Below are 20,431 nucleotides of genomic sequence, written 5' to 3' on the forward strand. Positions count from 1 at the left end.
TAAAGGGGAGGATCCTTGCGTAGCGCGACCCAGGGCCCAGCTGGGCCCCCCGGGGTTCGGGAGTGTCGGCAAAAGAGCCCGGCACTCAAGAGAAGTGCCGGGCTCGTGGAGCGCAGCCGGTACTCCACGGGGGAGGGGGGGGGGGGGGGCAGATAAGGAGGCCGGGGACGGGAGTGCAGGCAGGTGGCCAGCAACAAAAATGGCCGCCCTGCATCTCGCCTTTAAATACCGCCTCCCCGGTCGCAGATAGGCCCCCCTGACCCCGTCGGACATAGCGACCAGCTGCAAGTCAGGGGGTGCTCCCGAAGATCGTGGCCGGGGTGCAAGCAGGGCCCCTAGCATGGCTATGATGTCATCACCGGTGGCGCAGTGCTGTGGGCCGCTAACCTCCCGTTGAATTTTGCGAGAGTCGTTTGCGGTGCCACGCCTGGGGGCTAGTTGCTTTGTGCCCCGTCAGCGCCCTCTTAGGGAGGCGCAAAGCAACCCAATTCTCCCCCCCCCCCCCCCCCCCCAAAGTGCTGGAAAGTGGGATTAGGGTGGATAGCTCTTTGTCGGACAAGATGGGCCGAATGGCCTCCTTCTGTGCTGTAAATTTCTATGATGCTTTAAAATGGGGGCTGAATTACACCTGCAAACTACAACTGGACCTAAATTCCCATGTACAATGTCATGCGAGATCAACCAGCAGGATATTAAAGTCAATAATAACTTTTGTAGTTGTTTGATTTTGAATAGGGGCTATGATGGTGAGAATCCCTCTTTAAAAGATTAAAATAAATTGAAACTTTGACGACACCCAATTCATATGCACTCCTTTTTGTAGAATACCATATACAGCAAATGTAGAAGAAATCTCCACCAGTTCAATTACTTATGAAATGGCATTCTTAAACATAATATTTGCTGTTAAACTGATTTATAGTTTTATGACACCAGAAGTGTAGCGATGCAACATAAGCAATCTGTACATTTAGCATAACACATATGAAAAATTATCACAAGAGTTCATGAACTCAACTTGAAGTATAAAAGTCATTTTAGTAATTCCAGGGAGGTGGGGCAGGGTGGGAAGAAAAATCAAAGGACAAACTTTTATCCTTCTATTAGAATTTTCCCTTTAAACCAGACTTATAACAGTAAAATTGTTAAAATGCACAAAGGGGCTTCAGGCCAAAATGCAGCAATGTTTTATACCTACATTGGTACTTTTTAACTAATTATTAATTTAATTGAAAGTTATACAACTTGCATCAGGCCAATTTGTTAAATGTAAATAGTTATAGATCAATGATTATAATAGGTTTTAGAAAGTATCTATTACTATGTCCTTACATTGTACTATTAAATGAATTCAATGTATCCTTATAGAATTCTTTTAATAAAGGTTTTGATTCAGTTTTTTGTAAATAAACAGATTTCGCATTTTTCTGTTGGCTTCACAAAGAATCCAGTGTAACAGTTTGTAGATTGAACAACAATACACACTATTATTTTTCCACATTGTTCAATAAGAACATTTTGCATTTAAAACAATGAAAATAACTTAATTATGTGTTCACTTAGAATGCTCCCTTTTCTTACTGGTGATAATTCTATCCCCTTGCAAAATTACTTGGCAGGAAGAGCTTTCAACACACCCTTCAAATATATGCTTAATTATGCAGAAGATATAGTATTGGATGACAAAAAGTGAAATCTGGAGCTAAATAGTTTAATATAATTAAAAATAACTAACTTCAGTTAATTTTAATGTTCTGTATTATGCCCGATAGTATACATGCGGCCACCTAAGAATAGGTGTAGATGATTTTTTTTTTACAAAACAGGCAAAAATTTCAGAGAAAGGTATTTGCCAATTGAACAGTTTGCATAATAATTGCTGCCAGCACTGATGAAAAAAGAGTGTCAGTAAAAGTTTCAATTATCATTATGATAATAATGCTGAGTCAGTACAAGTGTGGTCCTGAAGGACAACACAGACTGGACACAAAGTTACATTTGTCAGAAAAATGACAAGTTAAACTGTGAACACTCTAGGCTTTTACTCTTTATTCCTAACTGTTGATAGACAAATTCTGAAAACCTTTCATAGACCAAACAATTTTCAAGATACTCAAACAATTATTCGCATTATTCGGTAACAGCCCAAAAAGACAAGATTCTTGCTGCAGAAAACGTCCTACAACCCTGCCTATCTTTCTTTTGTATAATGGAGTTGTGTGCAGTTCCACAGACTATTGCTTGGATGCCTAATGAAGCCGCTATTCATGATGTTCAGTTTACACTGGACAATAAAACAGTGCAATTTGAGAAAGGGACATTGCTTTGTTCAAGGGGAGGCTTTTCTAATACAAGTCCTTGTATATTTCTTGCAGGAGTGGATGAAGACTCATTTCTGCCTCGGTTTTCCTGATGGCGTGCAGAAGCTGCACATGCTCAGTAACAATCTGTCTTAGATCAGTCATTTTCTGAAGTAGTTTTGCAAATAACTGTGGTGAATCTGGGTGGTTTATCTTAAGTTGCAGGGCCAGGGCTTGTAGGATGCTGTCCTGCAGTTCCTCAATTGGTTTAACATTTAGCAATCCAGGTCGATCTAGGGAAAAACAAGATAAACAGTTTTATATTCTGATATAACAACTACAACCTGCATTTACATCGCGCCTTTGACGTAGTGAATCGCCCCAAGGCACTGCACAGGAGTGTGATCAAACAAAATTTGACACCGAGCCACATAAGGAGATATTAGCGCAACTTGGTCAAAGAGGTAGGTTTTAAGGAACGTCTTAAAGGAGGAAAGAGAGGTAGAGAGGCGGAGAGTTTTAGGGAAGTATTTCCAGAACTCAGGGCCTAGGCAGCTGAGCTGAAGTGCATATTATGAAGATCTTAGTTCTGTTTGAGCTTCACAATCAGTGCATCTTTAAAAAAATCCACAGTTCACAAAAATATTTAATATTAGTTGACTTTTTTTGTTTGTTTAGTCTTCCTTTGATAGTTTTAAAAATGATGTGTATATCGGGGAACTGATTTGGGAACTGATTTGGTGAAGGTATTGAGTTTCAGGAGTGAGGAAGCTCACTACTCAAGGGTGATTAAGTGATTGTGTTATTTCACCAGTGTATGTTCATTTAAAGAAAGAAAGACTTGCATTTATATAGCGCCTTTCATGACCACTGAGCGTCTCAAAGTGCTTTACAGCCAAGAATTTATACATTCTTGCACAATCAAATTCAGTAATTCTTCCAAGCAAGTTTCCCCAATATCATGAATCAGTTACTTGTTCAAAAAATTTAAATAAAAAAGAGGAAAAATATGAATCACAATTTTCCTAAAAGGCTCTAATGGTGAAACTTCTGTTTTAAAAATGAGCACCGTAACCCATACCTGCTTTGTATAATGTAGTTTATCCAAGATTGTGCAGAACACAAAAGGTGGACATGAGGGGAATTTCTCTACCTGCTATGTGTAGCAAAATTGCAAAAACATTTATAAAGATTACACTGACAGTTTCACTATACAGATTGAACCCCGGTAATCCGGCACCCGACGGTCCGACACGAATTGAAACCGGCGGTCTTTAGTTTGCAGAGCAGCCGCTCGGCGACGCCACCGTTTCCCGCGATATAAACAAACATAATATTGTACCTAATATTGTTATTTTAGGTGTTATTTACCTAACCTTCAGCGGTTCGGAATTTTCAATGGTCCGGCACCGGCCTTTTCCCGAGGGTGCCGGATTACCGGGGTCCAACCTGTACACAAATTATATCTGCCCCTGTAACTGACAGCTAATCTCCTGAAAACAAGAAGTGATTTTCCCACAGGGCAAGTATGAGACCTCATTCAGGCCATCAGGGTGAGGATTGAGTGGAGGCTAAAGGAATCATTTTGTGAGGCTCTGCTGCCAGTAACAAGTCAGACAATTACATAGGATTCCATGGGATGACATAGGATTCCATGGGATGACATAGGATACACGGCACAGAAACAGGCCATTCGGCCTAACCAGTCCATACCGGCGTTTATGCTCCACACGAGCCTCCTCCCGTCTTTCCTCATCTAAATCTATCAGCATAACCCTTTTATTCCCTTTTCCCTCATATGCTTGTCTAGTCTCCCCTTAAATGCATCTATACTATTCGCTTCAACCACTCCCTGTGGAAGCGAGTTCCACATTCTCGCCAGTTTCTGGGTAAAGAAGTTCCTTCTGAATTCCCTATTTGATTTTTTGGTACTATCTTATATTGATGGCCTCTAGTTTTGCTCTTCTCCACAAGTGGAAACATTCTCTCTGTATCCACTCTTATCAAACATTTTCATAATTTTAATTCGGTCACCCCTCAGCCTTCTTTTTTCCAAGAGAAAAGAGACCCAGCCTGTTCATCCTTTCCTGATATGTATACCCTGGCATTTCTGGAATCATCCATGTAAATCTTCTCTGCACCCTCTCCAGTGCTTCTATATCCTTTTTAGAATCTGGGCTAAGGTGTTGTAATCCTATCTCTGACCGCCACTTGCATCTAGTGAGGCTTCTTGCTAGTAGCCAAGCCTTGCAAAAATACTAATTTTCATAGATGTTTCCCCACAGAAAGAAAAATAGGTGAGTGAGTAACCCAAAACACTTAGTAACCAGTTACAGTGAGAAATATTTGTCTTCTCTGCCAGGAAATTGTTTGTAGTGTGGGGGAGGATCTAAAAGAATAGGGGTGGGGATAACATTTTCAAAACATGGTAGAAGTGAGGCTTCCTAGGCCACACTCTAAAGAAACACAAAATTACAATCTCATCATCTAAAATCCAGTTCAGTGACCTGATATTCACATAGGAACAGGAGTAGACCATTCAGCCCCTCAAGCCATTCAATTAGATCATGGCTGATCTGTATCTTTACTCCATCTACCCGCCTTGGTTCCATATCCCTTAATAACCTTGCCTAACAAAAATCTATCAATCTCAGTTTTGAAATTTTCAATTGACCTAGCCTCAACAGCTTTTTGGGGGGGGAGAGTTCAAGATTTCCACTACTCTGTGTGGAGAGACTTATGACACCAGTGGCAGCACTAGAAGTGTAAAGAGCAATTTGAAATATTTGGTTTACCCTTTCCTCAATTTTTCACGATTTATATACCTTGTTGCCTTTTTAAACCAGGATTCCCCCTTAAACTTGGAGAGAATATCCCCATGATTATCATCAACTTTACTTCATGATTATGTGACACGAGGTATGATTTTGCTATGTAACACTAAAGCTTTATATTATTAATTTTCTGAGACAGAGCATTCTGTTACTGTGAAGTGCTCAATTGGTTAACCTGTTTGGAAACTGGCAAAATGGCTCCTCTTCTTGGGAGTTCATTCCTCCACTACTAAATCTAGCTGTTGACTAAAGACACACTTCCAAGTAGCTTATTTTAATCATTAATATTGTTGCAACTTTGGCATTTTTTCAAAGACCATAACAAAATTCAAAGAATGCCATTCTGAAAGAAACTGCATTCACTCCATGTTATTTATACTGGTTCCCTTGAAAATATTCCACATTATACCAAGTAGATGTTAGCTGATAAAAACCAGGTTTGCATTCTCATGTACTGCTGAATTTGAGAATCTAATGTCCCACCGGTAGATATTCAGTAAGATGGTGTCTGGCCAATATTGAAACACTTTACAGTTTTGTTACAAGTATTTGACTGCTGAGCTAGAAATTTCTGCACATACGCAGGGAACAGTTTTAAGGCGTCAAAAATACCAGGCAAATCTATTGTAATTTCCACCGTTTTTTCAAGCAGTTGAGTACAAAACTATGCAAAAAGAACTTCATTATTCATGAGAATTTCCAACTAAATGTTATTAGAAAATGTAATACTTCTGTTGTAATTATATAGGCTATACAAGTCCTGTTTTATCTCTGTCCAATATCTGCACAGAATCCAGGATTGGGAAGGACAGTAGTTTGGGTCAACTCAAATGGAACAAATTCACAAATCCAGCACCAGTACTGGATCATGAAACACGTGATCGACATACCCAATATCACAGCTGGATTACACTGTGGTTTCGCAAACCCATTTTTCAAAGAGTTTTCTGTGATCTCATTTAAGTTGAGCCTTAAACTCAGTTTTAGCTCAACGTGTTTTAATCTACTCCAAGGACATTGAAGTACAAAGATTTCTCTGATTCCATGTGAACAGCTAACCTTCAGGCAAGATTCTTTAAATTGCTTGGTTTTACCGACTGCTCTTCAAATGCTGTTTGTCAAAGAGCTGGGAAATCAAAATAAGTAAATAAATCCTGACGGGAATGAATGTTCCAGAATGCCAAGCCTTTTTCATGTACACTGCATCACGTGTTGACAAATTGCACTTCAAACTAACATTTTTGCACTCAAATAAGGCAAAATCAACACTAAAAACAGCAGTTACTGGTACACAAAACCTGGTTTGAGAATCACCAATCACTATAAAACAATCTGCAACATGATTCTTAACTGTACTAATTCAGTTCTGGGCAAACTAGTCCCTGTTTACTGATCTAGTTGAAAAACAATTCTAAAAATGACATAGGTTAACCATTACATTTTTAACTTTCAACTAAAGTTAACAAATTGTCAAAACTGCGGCATCTTTGATTCCCTTCTCTATTTTGTCAGTTACTATAACCATATGGTTGTTGGACAGTTAGTGGACTGAGAAATGTTAAACTTTTTTTATATTAAAAGAAAGACTTGCATTTATAAAGCGCCTTTCACAACCTCAGGACATCCCAAAGCACTTTAAAGCCAATTAAGTACTTTTGAGGTGTAGTCACTGTTGTAATATAGGAAATGTGGCAGCTAGTTTGTGAACATGAAACTCCCACAAACAGCAATGAGATAATGGTGGCCAGATCATGAGCAGATAATCTGTAATTGGCCATTACTCCCTCATCCTTGCTTGGTTTAATGATAATCAAAGACAGACACTGTGAATTTCCTTTCGGGGTTCTCTTGATAAGCTGCCGTAACTTTGGTGGAAATCATGTTTAGACATGTATCCTTGGTTTGCGCCTGTCTTCTGACACGTTACGGCAGCCGATTGGGAGAACTCCCAAAGAAATTCCCAATGAGACTCCGAGAAACTACCTGGTAACAAAAAATATTCTATTGACTATCGTTACCATCAGTAAAAAGACTAGTGATCGATAGGTTTCCTTTAAAATTTCTATCAGATTTGGACAATTGCACAAAACATTCTGATTTTTTAATTTATATTAAAGGGAGGGTTACACTTTTGAATGGAAATTGACTTATCCCTTGCTGTAGTTCTGGTGGCTAATTAATAGACTTTATTTCCTGAGAAACTGGCATTTGACAAACTCCTCCAGCTTGATGAAGAAGAAGCAAAGTTGATGCATCCTAGTGAAGTGAGGCACGGGTTAGGTGTGGAGTTTGCCCACTTATCACTGATTTAAATAAAAAGGTACATTTTCAGAATAATAAGGGAAATTTAAAAAAAAGAGACACATATCAACAGTTTTTTATTGATAATTTTGTTTCATTTCCTGATCATTAAGATGGAGCCTTCTGTAAACTGTTGAGGAGGGTTTCAATATCAATTTCTCAGGAATAAACAACAGTATCAAAAATAAGCACAGGGCCGTATCAAGAAGTATGTACTTTATTTTCAAAGTATTTACTCACAGCGACCCACAGCTTTAATGCTCAGGACTGAAGCACCAGCACTGAACAAGTCGCTGCAGAAAGGCATCAAATATCTGTGAAAAGTAAAACAGCCTGTAGCTTCTAAATCAAATTGCCTCTTGGGTCATACAATAGAAGAATATACAGGAGCCAAGATGGTCACAATCAGGCTAAAGTAAAAAAAAAACTGCAATAATGTATTTTATAGGCTCATGGAATGAGGTAGTTACTGGGCTAGAAATTAATCTCCTTACTGACACTCCGTAGCTCCATGAAATGGCGATAAAATGGCGGCCGCCACTCTTTCGCCAGCTGGTGGCGGGTCCCGCGGCGGCTGCCATATCACTCTTCCCCCTTTGCGCTGCTGGTAGCTCCCTGAAAAAATATATGGCGGCGTGGTGACGTCAATCGGCGAGCAACGCCGACTTAACGTCACCACTGCGAACTTCAACCCCAGCGCTGAATCCCAAGCACGCCAGGTTAACCTGGCGTACATGCAGGCTGACAGTGGCAATATGTCTGCAGCTCTTAAAGGGACGCACACATCATTCAGGTAAGATTGAATTTAAGGGTTTGGACTTTTTTTTTTGATTTTATTGAAGTTGTGGCTTGCTGCAATAGATGTGAAAAGTTAAAAAAAAAGTGTAGGGAATGCTGCTGGGTGCTTGCAAGGGCTCAGATGGTAAATGAAGGCCTTTGAGAAGACAGAACATGCTGCGAATACTCAGCAAGTCACGAAACATCCGTAGAGAGAAAACAGAGTTCATGTCTCAGGTCGACATGCTGGCTGACCAATTTTTACAGCGTTCGCTTGCAGATGGAAGAGAAAGACGCGGAAGAGGAAGACGCAGAAGAGGGAGAAGCCGAAGTGGAGGAATCAGACGGAAGGATGCATCCCAGACAGCCCCTTTGTGGCCGGGATATCCGGGATGGAATCATCCGCCTGTGGTCCCAACGGCTGTGCAGGCTGCCTCTTCTTGTTGACCCACTGACTGGGCAGGCTGCATTTCTTGGGCGTATGAAATGAGGAAGGCACAAGGGTGGAGTTGTGCTGACAGGAGTGTGGGAAAGCAAGAGGTGCATGCCAGAAGGAGGCTAATGGCATCTTGTACACTTTCAGCCCCTCTGCTGGCCAAGGGCTCAACTATGCCCCTGCCAAGAATGACCTGCACCGTCTTCTCCAAGGGGGTGAGGTAAAGCTAGGAATGGGAGATGTGCCTTGTCACTGTTGCAGATTGTTGGTAGGTGAGTGATTGGGGGTTGTGCATTGAGCAGTGTGTGAGGTTAGTGGTGCAGTTGGTAGGAGGCGGCTTTTGAAGATGCATTCACTAACCTTGACCAGTGGTCCAAGGTCATAAGCTTCTTTGTGCACTGGAGCCAGGTGGTGGGGGCGACACTCACACATCGTTCTTTCTGGAGGGCCTCCTGGTCCCTGTGGGTAGAGAGCTGCTCTTGCAGTGTTGACCCCCTGCACAAAGCTGGAGTGCTGCTCGTGAGACCCTCAGTGTCCCTTCCCTGGCTTGCTGAGCCATTTGTGTCAGTGCTGAAGCACTGTAGGGGTGCGCAAAAATCCCCTCAGCCCCGAAGATCGGGAAATATTAATCCACATCGTGGACGAAGACTTTGCGTGATTTAAACTGTCTCTGGGTTGGACAATGTTTTAAAATGTGCCCAGAACCGCAAAAGGCTGCGTTAAGGAGCCCGTGAGCTAAGCAGCACTTGAGCAACACCGGAATCAAAAGACTTTGTAAAAGAAATTTCGCACACTTTAAGACAGTACATTTTATTAAAAATTGTACTCTTGAGGTTGGTAAATTGCCCAGGGATAAAATGGCCGTCAGAAAGCATGGCCAAGGACAAAGGGGCCTGGAAGCTGCTTTCTGTGTCTGTGAAGCCATGGCAGTCAAATTCTGTCAATCAAAAGGGAGTTTCCCCTCCCTCCAGAGACAATCGATGTTTGTTTACAGGAAACTGCTACCTTGTTGACATAAGGGATTAATCCACTTGAGACTGCAGTTTCAGTGACCACAATGGGTTTCTGTTTACATAGTGATACAACTCCATTCAAAACCCATCAGGGTGAATGGAGATGGTTCGAAGGCTCAGCGCAAGCTTTTGAAAAAGACACTCAAACTGAGGAAGGGAACAGTTGAAAATGAATGGGTTTGAATCACCCATTACTCGACAATGGGGCAGTTGTATCCCTTTTGTTAGCCCAGAAAACTCCGGATGTGGGTGGGAACATTTCGGCCCCAGAATGAAGACACATTCAAACCACTCCAAGCTTTATTCGAAACCCATCCCAGACAATAGGGCAGTTGGATCCCTTTTGTTTTAGCCAGATGAACTTGAATTTGGGCGGGAACATCTCGGCCCCAAAATTGGGGTATATAAAGATAGCTTCTGAGAAGCATCTCTCTCTCTCTCTCTCTCGCTTGCCTCCGTGTGTCCTCTACAGCGTGGAGTCTGTCTTAAGAGGTAAAAACACCAGCAGTTTACTTTTAAAACACTGGGGTGTTTCTTTACTTCAGGACAGTGAAGATCTCATGGAGCACGGAGCTGGCATTATAGTGGTGAGCATATAATTTTCTGACCTTCCACAAGGCAACTTAGGATAGGCATAGGGGTGGGGAGTAAAGTGGGATTTCATTAAAATTGTGATTTTAGTCATTTTCCCTCATTATGCCCGTTTTTCCTCCCCTATCTAAGCAATTTTACCGTGATTACATTGATCGTGAGTTTATTTAGTTAATAAAGTTTGACTTTCTTACATCCAGATCATTTGTCCGTTTTTAATATCATTAATTATAAGTTCCTCCAGTCAGAACTGGAAGGGTGGGTTTAGCGATTCGAAACCGCTGATTGGTTTTGGTCTCAGTCTGTGAAACAAAAAGGCTGCTTGACCAGGTAAATTACCGTAAACCAGGTAAAGGAATGTAAATGACCATAAACCAGGTAAAAGATGCCCCCCTACAGCACTTTTCCCATTTTTTGAGGTTAGGAAGGCAATTCAGCTTTAACAGCTGAACGTTCACATTTGGAATTTCTTTTAAATGCTGAATATTTTTTTTAAAAGGCAGAAAGGGCTGAAAAATGTATTGATTCACTGCATTTTATTTTGTATTGCTTCAGTGTGCATGGCCCCTTTAATTCTCAGACCTCTTCATTGCCCACAATTCCTTGCAAACTCCACAGCTTTGCTCACAGAGGCTGTGGGAAGCTGCAACACTGGACCTGGACAGGAACTTCATCCCGGATCCCTCCAGCAATGCCACCAGGACGGCGTTGCACAGAAGGCGAGTGCTGCGCCACCTATCTCCATGCCCCCAGACCAATTTGACTCGGTTACCATTGCTGCCACTTCCAGCGGCCGTTAACTGCAGTTGCCGGTGACACCGACAACTTTGCTGGTGAACACGAATTTCCCCCCCCCCCCCCCCCACACTGTGTTTTCAGTTGATCAGCATATGATCCCGAAAAGGGAAAAAAAATTGCAGGGCTATGGAAAAAGAGTGGAGCAGCGGGACTAATTAGATAGCCCTTTCAAAGAGCCAGTACAGGCACGATGGAACGAATGGCCTCTTTCTGTGCTGTAAGAGTCTATGGCCCCGATAGTTACGTGCAGAGAGAAGGGGAGTGAGGTAGCGGGGGGAATCTGGTAAACCTGGTTGTCCTACTAAATTTAACAGCAGGAGCTCGTTATCATTTTTAAAATTCCATTTCCCACTTGGCAGCTGGCCAAATTCATAGTCTGGCCACCTACTGGTCGGGAAAGCCAGCAGCGGATGGCCACAGCCGGGGATGGTCTGCGGCAATCAGGAAGGAGGAAGGGAGGGAGGGAAAGAAAGACGGTTTGGCCGATTGCGGCAGCAAGCAGAGGCCGTGATCGGCGGTAGGTTTGCTTGAGGGGCCGGGAGGGAGCACTCCTGCCGAACCCCGGGAAACCCGATCGGCAACCGTTAAATTTAAATCAGGCTCCCAACTGCACTGTGGGAGCCTGATTTAAATATTGTAAGAAAGTGTCCCACCTCTCCAAGACGGGACACAGGCACACCTCGCAACCCGCCACCGTAAAAACGTCAGCAGGTGCGTACACGGCTGGTTGGAGTCACGTTTTGCGATTTTTCAGTTTTAAACTCCCCCCCCCCTCCCCCAATCTCTCCTGCCAGTCATGGTGGTGGGGGAGGGGGGAGGGGTAATATCGACCCTTATGATTCTAAGTTTATAGACTTGTAAATAGATGCGCTATAGAATTAATATGACAATATATCCTAGTAGAATTTTGTGCATTAAGAGAAACCATTGTGCTCAAATAATTTGAAGTGCTAATGTGAAATAAAGCTGAAGTCCAATAAAAATGTAGCATTAAAGTTTGTTAGGGTGAAGTTGCTACATTAGAACATGCCTCAGTTAAAATAGTAGACAAAAGAATGTCATTAACTTGTTGATGTGCCAATATCGCATGGTGCAATTTCATCCTCTTCAGCATCACTCTGCTTTGAAACAAATTAGTTGCTTTAGTGTATTTCAAATTACAAAATGTTCCAACAGAAAGTGAGACTGCTTATGTGCTACATCTGCCACACCACCTCCAAAGAATAATTATTAACACTACTAGACCAAGGCTCTTTTGGGGAAAATATTGTCCTTTGAATGTCCCTTGTGGTCAAACAGCCTGCCAGCACTCATTCCCAAGGCTCACACATGAATAATAGCTACAAGGGTGAGGTACTAAAAGGTGACCAGTACCAGTGGATCTGTACCCCAGCAAGGTGTCAATGCCTTCAGGAGAGGAGGGGAGAAAATTGGTGATAACACAGGCTTTAATAAAGAAATGTATAACTGAGTAGTATTATCTAAACACAAACCAAAAGTAGTATTTCTTACCTCCACTGAGTATGACAACAGCAATAAATATTGCAATGTCAGAGTCGTCTAGCCCCAAACCATTGAACTTCATAGCAAATTCAAATTTGGGCTCCATGATGTCACAAAAGGGTTTCCTCAGGCTCTTTAAAAACTCACGTGTCATGAAACCCTGGCCAGCGGCAATCAGAAGGCCGTCTTTATTCATCAGCGAAGCCAGCATACTGAATATGACTTCGTGGACACCATATTTAAGAAGAGTCACTTGGTCATTTAGGTCCAGGTTTATGAATCCTGGGATAGATTTAGCAAATTCAGTGATTTCCCTCACAGCCTCCACTGAACGAAATTGACAACGTTGAAAAATTCGTATTTCTACCTCTGTGTTCTGCTCTTGCAGTGGTGTTTGTTTGAACGTGATGCGCTCCTCTCCCGCCTTTAAAGAATTCATGTCATAAATAACAAATGGCTACAATAGGAAAAATAAATGCATGTTATGTCAGTTATGTACATTGCATTTTCATTAATACACTGTATTAGGATCAAGACACAGGGCTTTCACCAACAACTTGTTACTTCAGTTACCTGTATATTTGTCACTCTTCTGAGATTTACAGATTTATTTAATGAACTCAATTTCAATTCTCATGTCTCCGGATCATTAGTCCAGGCCTCTGGATTACTAGTCCAGTAAGATAACCACGATGCCACCGTTCCCCATCCCAGGTGCCTGCACTGCTAAGTGGTGCTTCTAGAGCATCTGCCATGGTTGAGAGGCAGGATAGTCTGGCGGAGGTCGCTGGTTCTGGGGAAGGATGGGAAGAGGGGGAGGGGACTAAGTTGCTCTCAGAAAGAATGTCAATATGCTCCCCAGTAGACTCCTTTGTAAGAGGGCTGAATTAAATAAAATGTCAGCAATTTTTTTTTTGTGGATCTAGACCACAATCCCAGCCTGGATCCCCAGGTTGGCTCAACTTTTACCAAACTTCTATTTTTCAGGAACTATGGAGCTGTAGAAAAAGGCATGGGAACTGAGGCTAAGCATAACAGTAGAAAACGCTCTCAGTACCACTATAGCAAAAGGCCAGTCAGAGGAACATAGGAACAGGAGTAGGCCATTCAGCTCCTCAAGCCTGTTCCACCACTCAATTAGATTATGATTGATCTGTATCTTAACTCCAATCACTATAAAAATGCTTGAAATTAAGCATAAAATAGTAAATATTCTGAATGAGTGTTTCCTCCAAGTATTCACAAAAGCCACATGCCCTCTCCAAACAAAGATATCACAAGTAAAATCAATGATTTTATTATAAATATGTTGGAAGTCCTAGATAAAGATAAGTGGGGTAGAAGAGCAAAGGGATCTCGGAGTACAAAAACACAAATCACTGAAAGTAGTGACACAGGCTAACAAGGCCATAAAAAAGCAAAATAAGTACTAGGGTTTATTTCTAGAGGGATTGAATTGAAAAGTAGAGAAGTTATGCTAAACTTGTATCGAACCTTGGTTAGACCACACTTGGAGTATTGCATACAATTCTGGTCACCATATTATAAAAAGGACAGAGAGACACTGAAGAGGGTGCAAAGACGACTTACAAGGAGGATACCAGAAATGCGAGGGTATACTTATCAAGAAAGGATGAACAGGCTGGGTCTCTTTTCTCTTGAAAAGCAAAGGCTGAGGGATGACCTAATAGATGTGGTTAAAATTATGAAAGGTTTTGATAGAGTGGATACAGAGAGAGTGTTTCCACTTGTGGGGAAGAGCAAAACTAGAGGCCATCAACATAAGATAGTCACCAAGAAATCAAATAGGGAATTCAGAAGGAACTTCTTTACCAGAGAGTGGTGAGAATGTGGAACTCGCTACCACAGATTGAAGCAAATAGTATAGATGCATTTAAGGGGAGGCTGGATGAGCATATGAGGGAAAAGGGAATAGAGGGTTATGCTGATAGATTTAGATGAGGAAAGACGGGAGGGGGCTCGAGTGGAGCATAAATGTCAGCATGGACTGGTTGGGCCGAATGGCCTGTTTCTGTGCTGCATATCCTATGTAAAAGAGTTCAAAACAATTAAATTCCAGTCATAGATGGCATTTATCCTAGCGTGCTCAGAGAGACTAGGGAGGATTTTTGTGAGGCACTGACATTAATTATAGGGGAGTTAATAGACACTGGGGAAGTATCAGAAGATTGGAAACAGTCTAACGGAATGCCCATATTCAGAAAGGTTGACAAGTCAGACATAGTAACCTATAGACCCATTAGTTGTACTTAGGCTGCTTGGCATAAATAGGGCGGTAATGGCTCGAGAATGCCTTAGCACTCTGTTTACACCACTGACAGGGAAAAAAAAATCAAAATACACAGGGTTCTGAATCTGCATGGAATTTCAGCTAGTCACAAACAGTGGGATATAAAAGGCTTTAAACAATCTATTTCCAACAGTCAGTTTTGTTTTAATTCTGTGGATGAAATAATACAATGATTTGTTGCTAGGAACTGGATATTAGAGGAGCTTACACATTAAATAGAAGCAGTTTGAAGCCTTTCGTCCTCTTCAGATATCAGGATAAAGGAGGCTGGGTTGAAGAATTTTCAAATAACCACCAATGTACCTTTGTTTTGGATGGACAGGATGTTCACTTCACTGATTAATGTCTCCTCCTGACAGCATATAGGAGAGTTTTTCACGTCAGGTATGATGGGCATTAAACCCACATACCACCTCTCTGTGTTATAATGTTTTGGCCCTGCAATACACTGAACGACTCAGTTGCTGTCATCTATGTCATTGCCTCGATCATGCCCAGCACAACGGCTACAGCACATTTAAAATATATACAGACACACAAAAATGTGACTACTGTAGTATTGTGAAATAGCTTGCAAAATAAAATATTTTAATATAAGCTACTGGCAGATCCAGGTCTTGGGAGAAAATTTTAAAATGCCTAAAACTTTTTAAAAAATCGAACACATGAAAATATACCATGGCCCAGAAATTCGGGTCCAAACGCGTAAGTACGCACGGGGTACTCACGCGTAGGCCCAACGAAAGTGCTGGTTTCGTGCATGCACTGCGCATGCGTGGGAAACCGGAACTTCCGTTCCCCTGAAAGAAGGGGTTAAGAGGTGGAACGCGTGCGCGGGAGAGGCAGCGCGTGCGCATTGAACTTACGTTTTTTTTCCAGGTTTCTCCGGGAAGGTAAGTCTCCAGAAGTTAGACATGTAAAAAGCAGGCGCAAGGCCTGCTTTTAACAAGGTAAGTGGTGAATTAATTAAAATTAAAACATTTTTTCCACAGGTTTATTATTTTTAAATACTTTGAAGAAAGGTAAGTTTATTTTTAACCCCGTTAGAAAATGTAATTAATTTTTTCAAAAATTTAAATTATTGTTTAAAATAGTTATTTCATGTAATTTATAGTTATTTTAAAAATGTGATTTAAAAAAAAAAATTATTTGAAGTTTTAGTGATGTTTTGGGGCTTATAGTATTTATAGGTTTGACAGCTCTTCCTGTCAAACTTATGAATGAAGTATTCCCTGCTACCATTGGCTCTCCATGGCCCACGTGATCCCAGGGGACGCATCGAACTAACTGCACCCCTGGGATATGCAAGCACTGCGCGCCGGCAGTTGGAGGAGGCCCAGGATCGCAATTCCACAGGGGCTCACAGCTCAACAGCCGGCGCGCGAGGTAAGTGCAGGTGTTGCACCCGCGGGAAGCCTCCGACCCGAATTTCTGCGCCATTATTTTATTTTATTCATTCACGGGATGTGGACGTCGCTGCAAAGCCAGCATTTATTGCCCACCTCTAATTGCCCTCAAGAAGGTGTCTTCTTGAGTACAACCGAGTGGCTTGCTAGGCCATTTCAGAGGGCAGTTAAGAGTCAACCACATTGCTGTGGGTCAGGAATCACATATAGGCCAGACCGGGTAAGGATGGCAGATTTCCTTCCATAAAAGGACATTAGTGAACCAGATGGGTTTTTACGACAACCATTACTGATACTAGCTTTTTATTCCAGGTTTATTTAAATTTAAATTCCCCAGCTGTCAGTGGGATTTGAACTTATGTCTCCAGATCATTAGTCAAGACCTCTGGATTATTAGCCCAACAACATAACCACTATGCTACCTGGTCAATGGATCAAAACAGGAGGGACTATCATTATTGGTAGCCCACAAAACAAGAATACACTGCAAAAGTTGTTTATTAATTGACTGCCTAGCTAAGCTCAGCAACTTAAATGCAATGCATGACATCTGCATAGTTCAACTGTAATGAGTTTGTGAAATAATAGCATTCAATTTTTAAACCAGTGAAAACATTGAAAAGGTACATACCGCTTTGTCCCCTGTTTTTCCTGCCATGATTGCCCGAGATTTAGCTTTTGTGATAGGAAAATATTTATTGTATGACTCAAACATGTGTTTGGCGAGAGCACGGAGATCAGCAGATTCGGGGTTCAGTTGACCTGCATCGCTGGAGATTTCAGCTAGAAGTTTCTCCTTTTCAGCCTGTGGCATTCTGCCAAATCTAATTGCTATAAAGTAAACATCAAAAACCATGGACATTTAGTTTTCAAATTAATTCTATGTGCATTCATAAAAGGAAAGTTGTAAGATTAAAACAAGTACTATCTATATTAAAGTGAATGGGTCTAAACTCAATTTGCTTATTTATTAATAGAAAATATATTTTACTGAGGTTCCACTTTGTGACTACAGTTTTTCATATCAGTCAATGTTTAGTCTTTGTAATCCATATGTTTCTTTTGTGTGATTGAACTATTTTAAAAGCATATACAATAGCAAGGTGGAAAAGGCCTTTTTTATATTTCAGTAATCTATTTGAAATGTTTGTCATAAAGTGGCCTTTACCAGCTAATTGCTAGGTCCGACTTGGAGGGAGGGGGACATGGCTCTCTCCTTCCATTGGGGACCTCAGATCTTTTACTGCTGCTTCCTGGGCCTACTGCCACCCTCCACAGGGGCTCTGGGAAGCAGGACTCAGTGGGGTAGATGGTAGGAAAATCCCCCAAGTACCCAGGCCGAGTCCCCTCCACCATTTGCAATGTGGCGGGTAGGGAAGGAATGACCAGCTGTGGTTCTGGTGGGGGCTGGGGGAATAAAATCTCAGTCAGGATGGTGAAGCAGTGGGAGGCCTGACTGCCCAAATTTCCTGTCATTTTGGGTGGGTTTGCAGGAACTGTGAAGATATAAGGAATACTAAAGGGTCATTTATCGCATTTAACCTGTTCTTCTATAATCCACATCACTAAATCCTTATTCTTGATATGCATATATAACATGACCATTTCAATTTTGATTAATTTACAACTCCAATTGCCAAATTAGCATAAAATAACCCATAAAATGTATCTACATAGGATATACAGCACAGAAACAGTCCACTCAACACAACCAGTCCATGCCGGTGTTTATGCTCCACCGAGCCTAAACTGTTTGAATTCCCATAGCCTCTTGCAACAGAATTGCGCCAGCGTTTGCTCTCTGTGATGTCAACTGTTCATTACACTCGTGCTTGCGCATAGACTTTCTATGGAGTTTTGCACAGGAATTTACTATAAATTAGGGAGCCAAAAAGCACAGTGCCCTCTACAGGGCACCTGGGAGCTGTGTGAACAGGACAAGCAACTGGGTATCTCCTTATCCAATCAGATTGAAGAATTGTTAATGAGCAGTGCAAAGTTTGAACCAGGAAGTGTAATTGGAATTTTGAATTCAATGTCAAATGGGGTACAGAAAGCAAAATAAAGAGAGGAAAAGAAAGATTGGCTTAAGAGAGAGAGAAAAAAGAGACAGAAAGAAAAAGTTTTAAAAAAGTTATTCATTAAAATTTAAAAAAAATCTTCAACAATAATTAAAATCTGAAGGAATGAGACGCTACACTTGTAAAAGTTAATTTTAAGTGCCAGAGAGGTTTGGTAATAATTAAGAATTACCACGCCATTAAAAGGGTATTTACACTGGCATGGACAAGCCCTAACCTTCTCTGGCGAGTTTAGTTTGTATCTATGAGGTAATTACTTCACGCCGTTCAATGTATTTGAACGTGGAGCCAGCTTTTAGAGGAGGGTCGCATCCCTGACAGCAACTTCTGGGTTTCTGCATTTAACTGCGTATGTGTGGTTCCCTGAAGTTGCTGTCCGATTTCCACGTAAATACTGGTGAGCACCGTTAGTCACAGTTCACAAACGGCTCATACAGATGTCATACTATTCAAAATGAACAGCGGGATGGGGAGCTGAATCAGCTGACGGTGAGAAAAATGCAAATTTACTCGCTGGATTTCTCCACAGTATAGCAGCACATGGTTTAGAACAATTGGCAGAGGATTGTATTTCTGAGTAAACAATTGAAACTTAACATTTTATAAACTGGGTTAAGTCCTCTTTCAATGAAGGCACATACTAAATAACTAGTCAGATCAGCAGGGTAACTATTCACCATCTAACCACTAGGATTCAGAGTTGATTGACAAGTGGTATGATTCAGTTGGCAACAAACAGTTTGCTCTTTTTCTACAACTAGTTATTTTCTTTTCAGGATATCAAGCAAGGAATGGCTGTGTTCAAGAATGAAGCATTTCCATTTGACAGGAATTTTAGTGGTCATCAAAGTGAGAGATGTTAGTGTCAGGGGAATGGAATGTTTTTCCACTTAGTTGAATTTAGTGTCAAGCACCAAGCACTACCACATCAGGTATATACGGGTTAGGTGCAGGGTAAACATAGAAACATAGAAGATAGGAGCAGGAGTAGGCCATTCGGCCCCTCGAGCCTGCTCCGCCATTTAATGAGATCATGGCTGATCATCCAAATTCAGTATCCTGTCCCTGCTTTCTCCCCATATCCCTTGATCCCTTTAGCCTTAAGAAATATATCTAACACCTTCTTGAATATATTTAATGAATTGGCCTCAACTGCCCTGTAAAGCTCCTTCTACCCTTCCCAAAACAATGGGGTAGATTTTCATCTTTAACACCTGGGCGTTAAGCATCACCGAGGCAGAGCACAGAAAGGAAGATCTGCTGGGGAAGATCGCATGCCGCTTACAGAACCCACTGGAGTTTCTTTCCATTAATTTCAATGGAAGGAAAAACTGGCAGGTTCTTTAAGGGTCGTGTGATTTTCTTCTCTGTTCTACCCAGGCGGTAAAAATGAAAATCTACCACAATGTGTTTTAACACCACCCACTAAAGCTCAATATGGCATTTCCATTTAGCACACCAACTAGGCTTGTGGCTTTTGGGTATGACTGTCAATTTACTGCCAAATAATTCCATTTGGCACACCTACAAATCTGACTTCTCAGAACTAACAATGTTGTGGGCACATACTAAGTTATCAACTTTGAGCTTTTATACTGCTCACAAAAAAAAAACCAATTAGGTTATGGGATGATTCAACTGCTGCTAAATGCAGGTTGCACACACATAGGCAACATACTAGAAAAATATTCAGACATTAGAAATTGCAAACAATAGTTTTAGATGGTTATTTGCTTCTGTGTTTTTACTTTTCTATTTAGTCTATCTCCCTCTCCATTTTCTCTCCTCTCCTTCAAGTTAACTCCTATAACTATACTAGCCTCTTTGATTGATAGTCAAGCTGGCCATGCAATCCTATTTCATAATGCCATCAGTGTCAAACTGATCAAAGAACTAGAATGCACTCAGGTTTGAGAAGGACTCCACAGACCAGTTTTCCCTCCTTCCCACAGACCATCCAGCTGGGAATGATGAAATCATCCCTCCAGGGAAGGGAAGAGTGTGATTACCTATCAAAAGTGAGATTAACTAGTTGAGAGTCTACCATTCATTTTTAAAATTCATTTATTTGACTTTTTAA

The 20,431-nt window shown here is 41.4% G+C and overlaps 1 protein-coding gene across 2 annotated transcripts in view; it reads right to left on the reverse strand.

Annotated features, from left to right (window-relative positions):
- Window positions 1-1,357: 1,357 nt before the first annotated feature.
- The window catches only part of pparg (peroxisome proliferator-activated receptor gamma), a 149,165-nt gene continuing 130,091 nt past the window's right edge, over window positions 1,358-20,431 (reverse strand). The window contains exons 5-7 of one of the 2 annotated variants that reach the window (XM_086001757.1): window positions 16,902-17,101; window positions 12,563-12,977; window positions 1,358-2,593 (exon numbers count right to left, since the gene is read on the reverse strand). In XM_086001757.1, coding sequence (XP_085857883.1) covers window positions 2,346-2,593; window positions 12,563-12,977; window positions 16,902-17,101 — 863 coding nt within the window. In that variant the 3' untranslated portion in view covers window positions 1,358-2,345. Of the gene's footprint in view, window positions 2,594-12,562; window positions 13,011-16,901; window positions 17,102-20,431 lie in introns of both variants that reach the window. The other variant, XM_086001756.1, reaches the window with a different exon arrangement.

The sequence above is a fragment of the Somniosus microcephalus genome, chromosome 11 (genome assembly GCF_052327205.1).
Source record: "Somniosus microcephalus isolate GS21.2 chromosome 11, FLI_Smic_1.0, whole genome shotgun sequence".
Lineage (NCBI taxonomy): Eukaryota > Metazoa > Chordata > Chondrichthyes > Squaliformes > Somniosidae > Somniosus > Somniosus microcephalus.